Genomic DNA, 18,548 nt, shown 5'->3' on the forward strand with positions numbered 1-18,548 from the left:
TCTCAACCACCATCATTCTGAAGTTCCACGAATGTTGAACTCCCTCAACACATTTTCTCGTTCTGCATTACGTGCATCAAAGATATTGTGTGGGTTTCTACAAGGATGCCAAGGCCAACATGTTGAACAACCCAAAGCTGCTCCCAAAAAATTAATGGTAGCAATTTAAAACTAAATAAATGTAATAAAGTTAAAGTACATAATTATTTCTCATAATTACCATTAACCTGCAAAACAGGAACGTAACCAGCCAAATAAATTTCACGACCATTCGTTTGTTTGTTATATACCTCGGATGACCGTGTTAAACTGAAAAATATTAAGTCATACACTGCACCGCCCCAATTGTATCCATCGAATGCATCTAAAATATCTAAAACCTTAAAAGGAAATGAAGAAAAAGTTCTAGAAGTCCTAAGCAAAAAGAAAACATATAATAAAGAAGTATGTACAATCGGCAGATTTCATCAACATTTTTTTTCCTATATACTTTGTTCCCCAATTTTTCCAAAAGAATATCTATCTTTATGTCATCTCCTCCAAAGACCTTATTCACCTGCAAACATAATTCTTCACCCACCACTCGCAACCCCAACGCGAAACAAACATCAACAACCTTAAAAGGTACTAAATGTTGTCTGATCCTAAAACAATTATCATCAACACTCCACCTACTAATCAATTCGTGAAGAAGGGGACTTGATATGTCCAATTCTTGTTCTAAGTGGAGCATCCACTTAAAGGGGGTTGCCTCTATTCTTTGTCGCTGCAATGACGTTAAATATCTATTGATGTTAACAATATGTTTAGGTTGCACTTTGTGTCTTACTCAAATCTGCAAAATAAACGTGCAAGGGAAATGTTTAAATTGAATATAATTACACAATTTCATAATTAACTATCAATTATCAACCTAGTAATATAATAAATCAAACCTTCATTTTTCTTCCTTATTGATCAAACTTTTCATCGTCATACTTCCTCAGCGAACCAGGATAAGCCATTTCAAAACTGTCCAAAAGAAAATATATCAACCTATTCATCCAAAAGAAAATAAACAAATTAAGAGAGAACGTATTCTGAAAATGTGTGTGTGCAAGAACACCTTATTTAATTCAGTTTGTCCCCACCTCATGCCCTTCCCCAACCAAGACAAACACTCACTTGACATTTCCAAGAAAAGTTTCCCTAGGTCTGTGCAAGAAGTGTAATGTGTTAGAATATATGGCCTTAAACGAGAGGGGGGGGGGCTGAATTGTTTAAGAAAGATTTTCGTAAAATTTTAAGCCTAGAATGAAAATACTTCAATAAAACCTTGATTAAGAAATCAGTTTTTCGAAACATAAAGCAAAAGCACAATACTGGAAAAACAATCAGTTGTTTTACCGAAACAATCGGTTGTTTATACCAGTTATCAAATGACAAAACTGAATTTAAAGAGATAGGGATAGAGAGACTGTACACAGTTGTTTATATTGGTTCACTCCAAACCCAGAGCTACATCCAGTCTTCTCAGAAACCCTGAGGAAATCCACTAAGCAATCACACCTTGATCCCTTACACAACAACCAAGAGAATGACCTTGAACACCTCAAGAAACACACTCTCCTTGGCCAACAAACCTACACCAAGATTGTTGATCTTGATCCCCTCAAGAACACACAACCAATCTTAGCAAACATAGAAACGAAACTTGTTTCACAGAGAATACAAGGATTACACTTGTTACAGAAGATAAACTGGAATCAATACAAGAAGAATCCTATTCCACAAACTTTGATCAATCACACACTCTTAGCAATCTTAGCTCTTTGAAAAACTCAAAAACTCTTAGCAAAAACTTGTCAAAGATTAATTGTTAAAACTGTTTTTCTGAATATATTCAAAGATGTAGTTTGTTATCAAATCTTAACAAACTCTTAAATTGCATTAAAAGATTGATCAAAGCATTTAATGACTGGAGCGTAAGCAGTTAAAACATTTAAAGCTCAGTCAAAGATAAAACAGTTTTTCTGTTATGGTCCCAAAACAAACAATCGGTTGTTTCCTCGAATCAATCGGTTGTTTTGGTTCTTAACAGTTCAATCATTTTAAAAACAGTTTTCAATCATTTTCTCAAAACACCTAAGTATAAACAATCGGTTGTTTTAACTTAGTATGAAAACATTTTACTTTCACAAAGATTGAGATTGCTAATGCTTTAGATTTAATCAAAGGGTGGATTACAACATATAAACTACCCCAGAACTAAGCTAAACCAGCACAGCAACACCAAGCACAGCAAAGGCTTCAACATCCTTCAAAGGGTTTGGATTCTACAAAGCTTGAACACCACTTGGTTCAACAATCTCCCCCTATTTGATGAAGACAAATCCCTGGTGCTTGTGTTTGTTCTGATTGAATCTGAAGCAGTACCTGCAAAAATAGCATTTACACTACCCAATGCTTCTTACTGCAACAAGTTAGATTTTTACATATTCCATGCATAAAGCATGATAAACAATCGATTGTTTACACGAAACAATTGGTTGTTTCTATCAGCAGCAGCAGAAAACACTTTCATATCAGAGATTTTAACAGATTATACAATATCAGATAAAGATATACAAGAACCAATTAATTCTCCCCCTATTTGTCTTCACAAATAGACTTTAGCATGTATCAAAAACAGATTTAGGAGAGATTATTAAGATCAAGAATACCTAACTCATTTCTTAAGAAGAAAAACCTCTATTTTGGTAATGGTTTGGTGAATATGTCAGCTAACTGTAGTTTGGTCTCCACAAACTTCACTTCACAGTTCCCATTTTGTACATGATCCCTGATGAAATGATGCCTTATCTCAATATGTTTGGTCCTTGAGTGCTGAATCTGATTAACACACTTTCTTCCCACATAATGCCCACCTCAACCAACACGTGCTTCACATTTCCATAATAAGTTGCACTAGGTCTGTAGAGGAAGTTTAATGTGGGTCACCAAATGTTCTTACTTGGGTCACCACATACTGCAATCCTCTAAGTTGAGTTAAATTGTGATCATTGGACACTGTCCTACATTCATGGACTCTAAAAACCTGATCTAACTCACTTTCTGGCCAAACCATGCCCACCCCAACCAACACGCACTTCACATTTCCAGAATAAGTTTGAAGTGGGTCTGTACAGGAAGTCTAATGTAGGTCACCAGATGTTCCTACTTGGGTCACCACATACTGCAATCCTCTAAGTTGAGTGAATTTGTGATCACTGGACACTGCCCTAAACTCATGGACTCTCAAAACCTGATATAACACACTTTCTGCCCACATCATGCCCAACCCAACCAACACCAACACGCTCTTCACATTTCCATAATAAGTTTGCACAGGGACTGTGTAGAAAGTATAATGTGGTCACTACATATTTCCTACTAGGGTCACCACATACAACAATGCTCTAAGTTGAGTGAATTTGTGATCATCGGACACTGCTCTACACTCATGGACTCTAAAAACCTGATCTAACGCATTTTCTACCGACATCATGCCCACCCCAACCAATACCAACATGCACTTCACATTTCTAGAATAAGTTTGCACAGGGACTGTGCAGAAAGTCTAATGTGGTCACCACATATTTCTACTAGGGTCACCACATACAACAATCATCTCAATTGAGTGAGTTTGTGATCACTAGACATTGCCCTACACTCATGGTGCATAATGTGATTTCGGTATATAGATGGATAAAAACAACTTTATAGAAAGGATATGGTGCAAACTATGTTTCTTCATATTTATTGGGTTTATTGAAGGGTTATCCAACTGTATATAACCAAGGGAAAATTCAAAGGAAAAAAGTATTGTTGGAAATCATTAACCGTAAAATTGGAAACAAAAAGATCTTATTGTAGTTTGAGATTTTACCCCATGGGCATGTTTGGTTCCATTCTGGTGCCCTGCTTCACAGAAATAACATTTTTTATACATACAAAGATGCAAAGTTACACATTCATATTTTTACAATGAGGTTATTCAAAATTAAGAGCATCTCATGGTAAATTTTTAAATATAGATTACAAATTCAGATTCTCATTCCCTTTTGTCAACCACACTCTCTTTTTGAGCATTTTATAACAATGCTTGGTTAAAAAGTATATGCTGGTTAGAACATTATATGTCACATCTAGGTAACAAACAATTACAATGACACTGGACACAAGCTTCAAAGCTTAATGTAATGTTTATTTTGCATCAGGGTATTGACACCATGGCGTCAACTTCCAAAGATTTTAGAGTTGCAATCGCTTAATGACTTGGGTTTTTCTAAAAGATATGTTAGATGTTTGCAGGTATGGTATTAAATTCTAGCTCAAAATTTATGTACAATGTTGAGTACTATAGAGAAAACCTCTGATTTGTTATGCTATGTATTTTCTCAACCCTTATATTACTTTCTACAATGCTTGACAGATTTCGGAGATTGTCAACAACATGAAAGACCAAATACACATATGTGCAGAACACAAAGTTGGGGTAATAGGTAATTTGCGTGTAGTTTTTATGATGAGGTTACCCTATCGTGTTCTATTTTCAATTAATCTAGTTGTACGAAGTTGTTTTAATTTGGGCTTTTGGAATTATATTTTTACATTGGCCATTGGCCTTGCCTGCCAAGTGTTTCAAACAATAATCCTCTACTAACCACAACCTCAAAGCTCAAGATGTAATAGATGCAGAAAATGGAGCACATGGCAAATGTTCATGGTTTCCCAACTGATACAAATACACTCAATAAGCTTATGGACTCTAAAAATCTGATCTAACGCACTTTCTGCCCACTTCATGCCCACCCCAACCACATATTTCTACTAAACCCTAAACCAACAATTACCAAACTCGTTTGTTCAACGATTAGACCATACAATTTATATGCTCTAACTTCATCACTGTGAAAAACATTTATCAATTTTATATCAGTGTGTTTAGTAATAACAACAATACCAACAGTTCAACATTCAAGGAACAAAAGCTTCAAACTTCCTTCAACGGGAAACTCAAACTAAAACAGAATCATCAAACCATACTTTAAAGGTCCATAATACATGTTATTGTCACTCTAACAACTGTTGTAACACGACAATCCTAGTCAATGTTATAGAACAACATCAAAATCACACAACATCATCAAAAATCACACAACAACAATGTTTCACTTCATAATCCATTGAATAAAAAATATATTACCTTTATCGCCTAACCACCATGAAAAGAGATGGATGGCGTCCACCAAGCAAACACCGACCGACGATGACGACGAAGAACAAGACCACATGACAAGAAACCAATAGAACAAGAAACTGAACAGGAGAACCACAAGACCTTTGCGAAGAAGAAATTCAAAGAGTGAACGGACACTGGAGAACCACGAAACCTTTGCGAGGAAGAAATTGAAAGAGGGAACGGGCACTGGTGAACCACAGGACCAAAAGAAGAAGAAATTGAAAGAGGGAGAGTTCAGCTAAATGTAAATCCTAACCCTAATGGAAATTTGAACCAAAGATTAAACTTTTTCAAAAAATAATTTGTGGGCCCTGCAACAACAATTTAATATTAATTTTTTTGCCACCTAGACAGTTGTACACTAAAGCAATTAGATAAGCGGTTGTTCAACCAACATTTTCCTTTTAAATATCAGCTCATCCCACGACTTTTTATAATAAATTAAAGACCATTAGCTTACAATCCTTCGTAAAAATAATTATTTATTTATATTTTTATAGCTTATGAAGAATTCCAAATATCTAAATTTAAATAAGGGCATTTTTTTTAAAGTTGCTACTAAAATCATTATAAAAGTACGATAAGGTCTTAGTTAGAGAAGTTTCTAAACGAGTAACTACGGTTGACTATAAAAAAGAAAATTGGGAAGGACCAGTCAAACTTTTATGCAGGGACCAGTCAAATCTCCAACTATAACTTGTTTAATTAGGTTAAAATACAATTTTGTTCTCTTGTTTCTATTTTACATTTTAGTTTGAAATTATGGTCCAGAACTTAGATTTGATTTTATATTTCTACAAATGTTCATTTTTTTTATTATTTATTGCATGTCAAACGGATAATAATTATATTTATCTATTTATAGACTTCAAGTTAATATATTAAAGATGACAGTATCTATGTTTTAGTAATTATTAAAAGACGTCTCAAATTTATGTTTAGTGTTCCATATAAAATTTTAGTTTTAATTCTTTAAAGTTCTATCTATTACAATAAATTATTAAAATTTGTTTGATTCTTTCTGTCCTAAATTTTAGTCATTATTTTAAAATATTTTTATCTCCTTATCTTGTGAAGATTAACAAAATTGGAGAATTTACTTTTTAAAATATTGAAAACATAACAAAAAGATAAAGGTCCTACCGGGAGTCGAACCCAGGTCGCTGGATTCAAAGTCCAGAGTGCTAACCACTACACCATAGAACCAATTTTGAAAATTAAACTTTGTTACCGTTATTTTAATAAAAAAAGCACCAGAATTCTTTATAATTTATTAACAATCTGTAAAAACAATTACCAAAAAGAAAAAAACTTTTAGTCGATGTATGAGTAAATTAAATATATATTATTTTATCAATAATTCCTGATTTAATATATATAATAAATATATTATTAATTTACATCAATATTTATATTTTAGTAACAGGGTGCAATAATTTACTTACAAAAATTGAAAACAATGTACTTAGTACTTTGGAAATTTCCTTTATGATAATTTGACTATTAAAAAATAAAAAAGCCTGTCATATTATATAAATTGTCATTTTCATCAAGTTTCTATAAATTAAAGTAAAAATTACTTTTATGCTTTTCAGAATTTGTCCTCCAATATTTATTTGTCACATTGGTACCACACAAATAAAATATGCTCAAAAAGTTCATAATAATATTCAGTGAAAACGTATAAAATAGAAAAATAAAGGTTTAATTACCTTTTTCGTCCCTATATTTATAGTCAATAGTCAATTTGGTACAATGATTTTAAAAAAATTCAATTTGGTCCCTAAGTTTTTAAAATGTATTCAAAATGGTCATTTTTGTTAAATATCACCAAACGGCGTTAAGTGTTGCTTATGTGGTAGACACGTGTAAGTTACGTGGATTGTGCTTACATTACTTTGGTGAATACTGAATTAGGGTTTAGGTTATTCAAATTGGGGATTTCAAATTTCTGATTTAGGGTTTCTGATACGAGGATTGCTCCCCTGGTTGGATTTTGTGGTGCGCTTCCCTGCTTCGATTCCATTCGGAGGTGTGCTCCCTCATTCGATTCTGTGGTACGATCGTGAGTTATGATGGTGAGTTGCGTTCCCATGGTCGATTTGGAGGAGCGATTATGTGGTGCGGTCCAGAGGTGGTGAAGGGGCAGCGATTGCGATCCAGACCGTGGTGTCCTAAATCAGAAATTCGAAATCCCCAATTTGAATAACCTAAACCCTAATTCAGTATTCACTAAAGTAATGTGAGCACCATCCACGTAACTTACACGTGTCTGCCACATAAGCACCACTTAATGTCGTTTGGTGATATTTAACAGAAAGGACCATTTTGAATACATTTTAAAAAAATTAGGGACCAAATTGAATTTTTTAAAAACCACTATACCAAATTGACTATTGGCTATAAATATAGGGACGAAAAAGGTAATTAAACCAAAAATAAAACAATATTTTTTTAATCTCATGCAAGGAAAATTAAAGCACTTTGAACGCAAATTCGATTTATTTTATTTATTTCATGTAAAATTTAAGATGTGTTCATTGAATTTCATAATTTAATTAATAAAAGTTATTTTAATGTTTTTTTCTATTTTCTAATTATTATTATTGAGTTATAAAATAATACTTGTACCGATGATACCGGTACGATTGACTATACGTCTCTCCATCAATGGGTCGACTGATACTATATCTCGATCCTCGCCAATGGGCCGACCGACATCCTAAACCCAATTACACTCAAGTAAAGTTAATCAAACTAATCAATGGTTAAGAGTTAGGTAATGTATTCCTAAACACGACCCAAACCCTCTAATCTAACCCAATTAGAAAGACTCACTAAAATAATATAAATATCATAGATTCCAAGAACCAGGTACGTCATCATACAGTGATTTGACCATCGAGTGTCGAATACTAAAACTGACTTGAGCGTCGGAGTGCTTTCTGCAGGTACCATCTGTGTCTGGGCTACGAGAAAACTGAGAGGTGAACAAGTAGAGGAAAGGAAAGAGATTGCTTGGAGAGGAAGTGAATTATTATCCGACCGGCTAACCAAGGAAAGAGAGGAGCAAACTCAATAGTTCTCTGGGCCCCAACCCCGTTCAAGAACAATTGGCGTCCACCATGGGGTTGAGAGAATTCGTCCTAAGAAGAAAGTAGATGGTATCAACCCAAAGCATGGCAAGTGAGAGAATGTCAGAAGCTGAGCATATGACACTACTAATGTTGCTACAGAGGGAGATGACTGAGATGAAAAGGAGGAATGAAGAGATCGCACAGAAGAATGAGGATGAGATCCTAGCTCTCCAAAAGGAAAATGAAGACGTGAAAAAGAAACTCGGGGAAGGGGGACCGTCACCACCCCCAGGACTGTTGAGGAGCCAAAGGAAAAGGTCCACACTCAAGAGGTGGATGGTGAGTCCTACCCGAACAAGTCGGCCCCAATGACTGAAACCCTTGATCCGGTCCGCCGACATCCATTTACCGATTCCACAATCGGGGTACCATTGTCAGACAAGTTGAAGGGCTTCAATTGGGAGTGTTATGATGGCACAACCGACCCGGACAAGCACATGGATACGTACACCACACACATGAGCCTTTACACCTCAAACATGAACACTGGTGTCCATTTTCGAGACACAGTTTGCCACCAGCCATATATTAACATATATATTCCATTAACAACTTATATATTCATTAATATATATTCAACTAACAACTTTATATTCACATATATATATTTAACTAATGTATGTATTATAATAACATATGATCAAACTTAATATTTTTTGTTCTTTAATTATTTTTTACCGAGCTTACATTAAAACTGGATCGAGTCCATGACCTATCTTTTAGACCCAAATTCGAGCTGACCATAGCCAAATGTTTGGACTGAGACCTCGAACATTCCTGTCCAGTACAATACCCCTTTATTAAAGAATAAAATTATCAAATAAAAAACACATTAAAAGTGAGACATGTATTCCTTTAAATAAGTATATGTATAATTAATATAATTAAAAGAATAAAATATTATAATTATTAAAATAAAATTTATTATGAAAATTTTTATAAAGTAAATACTTTTTTCTTAATTTTATAATTTATAGTTATATAATATTTGAGAATAATTATTATTTTGTATAAATAATTTTTTTTATAAAAAATAAACATGGAAAAATGAGTTATATTAATAAGAATAAAATTAATAACAAATTATATACTTAAAAAATAGTTACAAAAGGGATATAAAAAAAGAATAGTTATAAATTAAAATATTATTTTGGTCTAAATTTAAACTACTTATATGTTTGTTCTACTTATTTAAAGATATATTTATTTTTCCATTTTAAGAGATTATTTTATATATATATATATTTAAAATTTATTTAAACTAAAAATGTTTATACAGCATACGCAATATTTATTAGTCATATACTTACGTTAATGTTAGTTTTTAACCTTACTATTAAGTGAGAAGAGATACGAGGAAAAGTAATTTAAAACGCCAAATAATTAAACGTCAATTAATAAAGTGAAGTTACTTTTAAGAGAAAAATATTGAAAATAAATTTCATTAATTTTTTAAATTAAAGTTAGTTTAGGTTGATTTAATAATAACAAATAAAAGTGCATGTGTCGAAATTAAAATTACGCAATTCTAGGTTTTAAATACATCATTAAATAAAATTTCATATAACTAGTATTATTTCTTTTAAATAATTTTTTATTTCATATCATGGTAAAATTTATTTAATAAAAAAAATTAAAAAAACCGTGTCGTTGCTGAGTCTGCAATTTCTATTTAGAAAAGATGCCACATAAGGAGACAGATGGCGAAATTTCAGGCTACATTTTCCTTCGATTAGGATTTCCCTGCGGTAAGCTTAAGCATGCTTTTACGCTATCAACAAATCGCAGTGGTTTTGATTTATCGAACGACTATTAATAAGTTAAAGTTAAAAATACATAGCAGAACTGTGAATCATCCGATCTATATAACGGTCATGATTGATCCCGTGGACGAGTGTGTAACAAATGTAACCGTAGGTTCCACTTTCCTCTGCATTTTTGAGCCGCCACTTAGGCAGTGTTGTGCAATAATTATGAAAGGTAGCCGAGTCAAGTCAAACCCACAACCCTTGACCCATTTTTGATGTGCTTCTTTTTTCCACGGTCAAAGGTCAACCTTTCGCTACTGAGTCAGAAGTAGTAGCTTCCAAAGACATGGGTGGTGTGGTGTGCATGCCATACCATACATAAATAAAGTGCATCACTTCCTCTCTTTTCTCTCTCCATTTTCAAACTCAACAACAACACAAACCTTCTTCATTCATACCTCATCTCTTCAGCATGTCTTTCAGTTTCACTGACCTCCTTTCCAACAGCAATAGCTTGACCATGGATGATGATCCTTTTGGACTTGAATTTGCCAACACATTCAAACAATTTCAACCTCTTTCACTGCCTCTCCCTTCTTATTCAGAGTTCCCACCTGGTTTTTCCCCAACAACACAGTCATTGAACTCACCCCTCTTCTTCTCTTCTCAAAATGTAAGTTTTACCATCAGTTATTGCCATTATTATATCTGAAAAACTGTTTTGCTGTGTGTGTAGTTTGTTCTACCACCTGTTTACCAGTGACAGGATTGACTTTCATAAAAGTAGTACCGTCGGAAGAAACTTTCTCCTAAACAATTTAATAAAAATAAATATGAAATCAGTTTCTCTGAAGTTGATTTCAAAACAAATAATCTTATTTCAATTTCTTTTTGCTCTTTTAGAAATATATATGGAAAAGTTCCCTCTAAAGGGAGCATGTAATAGTGATAAAAAATGGTTCTTGTTGCTGGTTAATGTGATGTTTTTTTGTAATAATAACTAATTGTAGGGCGTGTTTGGTTTAGGTTCCTGCATCTTACACAGCTGAGTCATCTTCCAGCATGAGCTTCAACATGAGAAACAGTTCAACTGGGGATCAGATAGGAAACAAGGAGGAAGAGAGATACTGCTCTGACTTCTCTTTCCTAACAAAAACAAACCACGTGCCTCTCTTTCAATCTTCCACAAGCATGTTTGAAGTGGTAAGTTGAATTTTTTTAATAGAAGTTTAACTTAAAGCACAAGTTTTGGGGTGTATTCTTTTTTTATTTCTGGTTATTTATTTGATGATTCAGGGGTGTGAGACCATTTCTTGTTCAATCTGTGTACCTTGACTTACTTGGACCTATTTGTCTCATTAGCATCTGCTATTTGTTTAGTGTGTCGTCTTCGTTTAGTTCTTCACTTTTCTTAAAATTAATTAATTTTGTATTTTAGTTGGTACAAGCTTGTTTGAACAATTCAAAACTGGACTGTGGTATTCCAAGTTGACTGAGTCAATCTTAAAAGTATGTCCATGCTTGTTTTCAGAAATCCTTACCTACTTTCAATAATAAACTATATCTCTTATTTTATGCCAATTGATATAAATTTCGTAGGTCATTGCTGTCTGCATAATAAAACGTTTTTGAAGTTCACATGGCCAAAGTTAAAGGCCATTGAACTTACTTACACATAAGAACTTACTAGCAAGTTTCAAACTTGTTGATTCTTTGAAATGGAATATGCTAGTCTTGCTTTTATTTGATTATGGTTTCTAATCTTTGTTCCACTTAAACAACAGGAGCCAGTAAAGAAACAGGACACAATGATGTTGAATGAAGCTGCAAAGCAAACAGATTTCTCATCTGAGAGGACACAAACAAAATCTGAATATGTAATCACTCAGGGCTTCTCCACAGAAGTTGCCTCAATCAAACCTGAAATACAAAGCAATTCTACTTCTGTGTCTGTTCAATTTAACTCTAATAATGCTTTTAAGTGTATTAGAGAACAAAGGAAATCAGAAGATGGGTACAATTGGAGGAAGTATGGAGAGAAACAAGTGAAAGGAAGTGAGCATCCGCGCAGTTATTACAAGTGCACGTATCCAAATTGTCCAACAAAGAAGAAAGTAGAGAGGTCTTTGGAGGGACATGTTACTGAAATAGTATACAGGGGAAGTCACAATCATCCTAAGCCACATAACAAAAAAAATGGCTCTCAATCAATTCATCAAACTTCTTCATCCTGCACCATCTCAGGGATTTCAGATCAGTCTATGGGAGAGGAAGGTTTTGAGCAAACATCACAAACTAGTTGCTCTGGAGGGGTTGATGATGAGGACCTTGGACCTGAGGCCAAAAGATGGTAAGATAAGCTAATGACAATACATATCTCTAATGACCTGCTTTTTGTATTATTGGAAAGAAACTACATGATGAGCTTGATTTCAGTGTGACTAATTATGATTATGGTTCTGATATTTCAGGAAAGGAGAGAATGAAAATGATGACTATTCTAATTCATCAGCTGGGAGTAGAACTGTTAAGGAACCTAGAGTTGTGGTTCAAACCACAAGTGAAATTGACATACTTGATGATGGATATAGGTGGAGGAAATATGGACAGAAAGTGGTCAAAGGAAACCCAAACCCAAGGTATTTCCATTTTTCAGATTGTATAGATGAATTTAATTGTCATACACTCTTATTGTAAACATTTTTAAATTGTCAATCAATCACAAACTATCCATGCAAAAATTTGAAGTGATTATTGTAAAGGCCAACAAACATCATTCTGATGATCAATCATACTCTCTGGGGCATTTCAATTAAACTCTTCATAGAATTGATCTTCATTTATGAAAAGTAAAATACTTGTGTTGAGGGATGATTATTCTGTCAAGTGAATTTGAAATCAAATTGAAGAAAACAAACATCACCCTTTAGTTATATGGTTTTTTAGTGTTGAAATTTCATTACTGCCACCCCATAAGGCTATGACTCACTAAAGATATTCTTTCTGCAGGAGTTACTACAAATGCGTTAGCTCAGGTTGTCCAGTTAGAAAACATGTTGAGAGAGCTGCAAATGATATGAAAGCTGTGCTAACAACCTACGAAGGGAAACATAACCATGATGTGCCTTTAGGACGAGGAAGTGCAAGCTATAACAGAACTTCTCTAAACAACACCACCAGCAATGTAACAGTACCTGCCCCTATAAGGCCTTCAGCAGTGAATAATTATTCTAACTCAGCAAGTTTCACCAATTCACTCCCTGATACCAAGCTATCAGCATCTGCAAGTCTAGACACTATTCCAATGGACATGTTGATGAACCCTGGAAGCCTAGGATTTTCGGCTAATGACTCATTCCTTCAGTCTTTTTTTTCAAAGAACTTCTAAATTTGGAAGTAGAACACTGGAACCTTACACGTAACTGATATGTTTATGTATAGCATATAGGAATATAATAAGAAAATCATGGGAATCTACTAATTTAGTGTTCTAAGATTAGAGACTAGAACTGCAGTGAAGCTTGACAAGAGTTAGGCCTTATTTCAACTCTCAATTTAGTAATAGGAGGTACAGAAAATGTGTTGACTTTGAATTCCATTATTCTTTTGTTGCTTCTGTTTATCAATAAAAAGTTTCTTTTGCTATGTCTCACAACATTCAATTACTTTCTAAAATTTATGATAGTTCTTGCCAATTTCTACTCCGCTATAGAAATGTCTACTCATTACGTCTCTCGTTGTTTTTTTGGTGTGTTTTTATAACTTTTCGGCCAAAGTCCTTTGTTTATTCAAATTATATTCAAATTATGAAATATTTCGTAATATATTGAGAAAGTCTTCAAAATCCAAAATATTAGAGATTAAATCAATTTATAATATATAAATATAACTTCATCTTAAAAACTAGTTTTGTGATTATGGATTAAACTCATTTTCTAATGAAAAAACTTATAAGGTGTAAATTTTTTTTGAAGTGTCATCTTTATTTGTGTAGTTTTCTTATAATTCATTGAAACTCTCCACGAGTTTTCAACAATTGATATATGAGTCCCCATATCTTGAATAATTTGTCTAATTCTAGAAGAAACGCTAGTACTATTTTAAAGATTTTGATATTATTAGATGGACCTTGTATAAGTTCTACTAATAAATGAAAACAATAGATTAGAAAAACGAAACTTTCGGTGAACTTCACTTGAATTTTCTACCAATTTGGTCATTAAAGGACAAAGTATATATAATAGTAGTCAAATTATATTATTAAAAAAATCCAGTTATAATGTTTGTTGGTTTCAATGACTACAAAATTCCACATTTAAGAAAAGAATCAACACCACCAACACACTGTGAAGTGGGACCAAAAGAAGTTTGTATTCATATGCAAAATCCGTACAATAAACCTCTTATTATTGCAACGTATGCAAATACTTAAAAGGGAAAAAGGGTTACACATTCATTTGAAATTCATACTAATCATCTAAATTTCTTATACTCACTTCCTCACAAATATAGAAATAAAAGGAAGTTGAAAATGGTAGTAGAAAGTTGTTAACTTTTTATTCAGTGATAGGAGAAAGTTTTAGCTATTAAGGGTGTTTATATATAAGTTTGGGTAAATAGTTTGTATCCTGATATGACAGCTGATAGTGCTAGAGAACAGAAGGCTAAAAAGGACATGGCAATGGCTGCAGCTAAAGTGTCCGTAAATATATTCTTGCCTACAATTTCCCTCGTTATACGTGTCATTGGAATAGCTGAAGAGGTTGATGATAGCAAGAGATATGCTACAACCTGAAACCAAACACTTCACCTTCATTTTCTAACATTTCATAATCAATCATTAAACCTCAGAGAAACTTGTTCTGAATTGCTAAACAAAATCATATTATTCTTATATTAGAAACATCAATAACTTTAGTTAATGATTACTTGAAGAATTGTTTAGAAACAGAACAGCAATGAAATGAATATGATCAGAGAAGAAAGAACGCCAAACCTGATCTCCAACAAAATCAATCAACCCTGCAGTTCTTGCCTGAAGCATGTTTTTCCCATTACAAGGTTCATGAGATTGACGAAATGCTTGAACACCATAGTACAAAATAGATAGAATTGCCACAGCCAGCAAGTATCTATAATCCAAATATTCCAAATTTAACTTCAACCAAATTACTTCATTAAATAAATATTTTAATTTTGATATACTATAAACGTAAAAAAAAAAAATTAAATACTCAACTATAATTAAATATTGCTATAAGAAATTGTTAATCATATTTATTTGGAAAATATTTTTTTTTAATTATGTGATAATATATTAAGAAATTTTGTATGATTTAACATCAAATATGAACTTTGTTATTTACATTTATTATTTTATGATATATTGACAATTTGTATAAGTACAGTATACAACTTTTTTTTTAAAAATTTTAATTTTTATATGGAGTGATAAAAATATTCTTTCTTCTTATCATCACAATTAAAAATGGTATACTAAAACAAGTTCTCAAACTATCGTTACTATACTTAAAAATTATCCCAAAGCCCATAATGTTTTATAATATGTTAATTTCTCTAGTATAGTATATTTCAATGAAACAAAATCAAATTTTGACAAAAACCCATTAATCTTCGGCCAAAATGCTAACAAACCCACGTCATATATTAAAAATATTGAAATAAAAAATGTTTGAGCTTGTACCTATATTCTTGTCCCATGGATAAATCAATCCAATCACCATTTTTACTAACCACAAACACAACAAGCATGAAGGAAACCAAAGAGAAAAAAAGAGCAATTCTTCTTAGCCCCAATGAGCCTCTCATTAGCAAATCGGTGGCGCCGCCGCTAGTTCCCGGCGCGTGAACGTCCACACTTGGCTCAAACGGCTCTGTCTGAACGTCAATTTTCATTTGTGTGGGGTCGGAACTGTTACATTCCCTTTGGGTTCTTGCATGACACTCTTCGGATTCCAATGCTAAGACGACAATGAATTGAAAAATGAAAACCAAAGTGAAGAAGAAGGGTTGTGGTGAGACAAAGATATAGAGACAATTTGTGGATGTTTAATATTGGAAACCGGTGTTATTCTGTTGGCGAATTGTCATAGGAGTTTACGAAGTTTCGGTTCTAGCCAATAACAGAGCGCGTGAACTGCACCAAGGGTTCAATATATCTTCATGTTTGATATAAGATTTTCTTTTATATTCAGAAATTGTTTTTTTTATCTTTCTATTCAGAAATAATGATTTTTGAGAATCATAAATTTTGAAAATTGTGACTCTTAAAAAATACTAAAATCTGTTTAGTTAATAAAAAATTATATAGTAGTTAAAGTTGTCTTTTTGCTTATCAAGTAGTTAAAGTTGTCTTTTTATTGTCCGTTAAGAGTATATACACTTCAACACCATAGTGATTTGACCCTTTTTTTTACAAATCATTTTATTATTCTCGGTCGCAATTTTTTTAAAATTCTTTTTAAAACTGTTGCGTTGATAGGTTCAATTATTAGTTATATTTGTTCTTGCCAAGAAAAAATTGATATATTGGATATATGTGTGCATCAATTACACAAAATAAAATAGGAGATCTCACCTGATTTTTTGACGTTTAAGATATAGTAAAAACTTAAAATATTGATATAGTATAAAGTGAGAATGTATGAGTATAGATTCTTTATGAAAGTTATTCTCTATTTATAAGCTTCTCCATCTGAATCGTATTTTTCTCCTTTTGTGTGATATAAAACGATTTTAAAGCATTATCATGTCATAAAATCATCAAATATAAAGAATTTACATTGATTGTGTAATAATAGGATTAATTGTAACAAGATTTAACCATCCAAACTTGGTAGAGATAATTTACTAAGGCCTTAAAATGAGGATCTAAGATATCTCGACAAATTTTTGGAGACTACCTTCAGAAAATAGGTGGACCATGGGCACATTCCAACTTGGGTCAAGACAATACTTTTCCGACTGGGTTCATGACGGTACACATCCTCCATCCTCAAGCCGAGCAGGGTGAAGCAAAAATGCTTATCAAAGAGCCTCCGAAAAGACTACGTGTGACTCAAGAAGCCTTTGAAGAGACATGGATCTAACAGTTATTAAATGCTCGTGCACACGTGTCTTCCCCTTTCATTAACTTTGTAACTTCCTTTCACTTTTCTTTCCTAGGAATTGAATCGTCTAGATTAGTTTTTCTACTTCCTCGCAGTGAGATTTCTTGCAGTTGTTCTTTTTTCTTCACGAATATGTACGTTCTACACTCTTCGTTCTAGAACTAATTTTCTTTGGTGGCGAAGGTAGCATAGTTATTGCTTGGTCGTTCGTTGGTTTGAGTTTTTGCTTGTCGTGTTTGTGGTCATTGCTTGTCTTCCTAATGGATTATGCAACTTCGTATCCTCGGGCTAGGAGAGAACTTCTACGGAAACTTCCTCATATACTTGTGAAAAAAAAACTTAGGGAGTTGTGAAAAGCGTATGCACTTAGTAAACTTGATGAGCACTTAATTAAAGTTCAGATTTGTGAGGCGAATGAGCCTGTTTGTAGAGATGAATCAACTGACCCCAGGGTTCATTTTTCTATATCTATGATATTGTATTTATCAAACTAGGATTGCATTTGCCTCTTGATTTGTTTGAGAAAGAGATTCTTACTGAGTTGAATATATCTTTGAGCCAGTTTCATCCAAATAGTTGGGTCTTCATTCATGCGTTTAGCATCCTTTGCGTGCATTTTGGTGTAGTTCCTTCCCTGAACATATTTTTTTTTATTTCTTTGAGTTCAAGAGTTCCTCTAAACAATTATGGACCTCTCTTAGCAGTCTTAGTGGAAGGGGTTTACCCACTTTGTTCCAATTGTTACGAGGTAAGTTATAAATAACTAGTAAAACAGACCATGAATTGTGATATGAGTTGTGATTCATACTCATACTACCAAACGGATTCATTCTATCTGTAGCTAAACCAAGTCGGATATTCTTGATTCTTTACCAAACTCTGGAAATTCGTCATCAAATTTCTTCCATTGAATAAAATCAGCTGGATCTCGGTACATGCATCACATTTCCTCTCATGTGCATGTCATCTAAGATTCTTAGCATCATTTGGGTTTGCAAACAAACGCTTCATCCTTGCACCATTTGAAGATGAAGCACTGTTAAGCAGTTCTGAATTACAACTGCTCCGATCAACCGTGCAGATGTGCTTCAACAAACACACCGAACTTCTTCGTTTCGCGCCGTCACCGTTCACTACAAAAAAAATCACTTTTAGCAACCACCAAATTCGGTCGCTAAAAGTACTAAAATCGGTCGCTAATCATATCTGCGACCGAAACGGTCACCGAATAAAGATGGAAGCGAAAACCCTAGTCGCAAAGCATTTAGCG

At 33.3% G+C, this 18,548-nt stretch overlaps 2 protein-coding genes and 1 non-coding gene across 3 annotated transcripts; 1 reads left to right on the forward strand and 2 right to left on the reverse strand.

The window, feature by feature from the left end:
- Positions 1-6,397: 6,397 nt before the first annotated feature.
- On the reverse strand, positions 6,398-6,469 carry TRNAQ-UUG (transfer RNA glutamine (anticodon UUG)). The gene has a single exon. It is a non-coding gene; the product is annotated as a tRNA-Gln (tRNA).
- A 3,906-nt stretch (positions 6,470-10,375) lies between these two features.
- On the forward strand, positions 10,376-13,793 carry LOC137819224 (probable WRKY transcription factor 26). The gene is made up of 5 exons (XM_068623009.1): positions 10,376-10,821; positions 11,175-11,351; positions 11,933-12,498; positions 12,620-12,787; positions 13,158-13,793. The coding sequence occupies exons 1-5, from the start codon at positions 10,621-10,623 to the stop codon at positions 13,534-13,536; spliced, it is 1,491 nt and encodes a 496-aa protein (XP_068479110.1). The 5' UTR covers positions 10,376-10,620; the 3' UTR covers positions 13,537-13,793.
- A 707-nt stretch (positions 13,794-14,500) lies between these two features.
- Positions 14,501-16,173, reverse strand: LOC137819003 (CASP-like protein 4B1). The gene is made up of 3 exons (XM_068622698.1): positions 15,853-16,173; positions 15,145-15,280; positions 14,501-14,939 (listed from the first exon to the last, which is right to left on the reverse strand). The coding sequence occupies exons 1-3, from the start codon at positions 16,062-16,064 to the stop codon at positions 14,745-14,747; spliced, it is 543 nt and encodes a 180-aa protein (XP_068478799.1). The 5' UTR covers positions 16,065-16,173; the 3' UTR covers positions 14,501-14,744.
- Positions 16,174-18,548: the final 2,375 nt, after the last annotated feature.

The sequence above is a fragment of the Phaseolus vulgaris genome, chromosome 10 (genome assembly GCF_000499845.2).
Source record: "Phaseolus vulgaris cultivar G19833 chromosome 10, P. vulgaris v2.0, whole genome shotgun sequence".
Taxonomy (NCBI): Eukaryota; Viridiplantae; Streptophyta; class Magnoliopsida; order Fabales; family Fabaceae; genus Phaseolus; species Phaseolus vulgaris.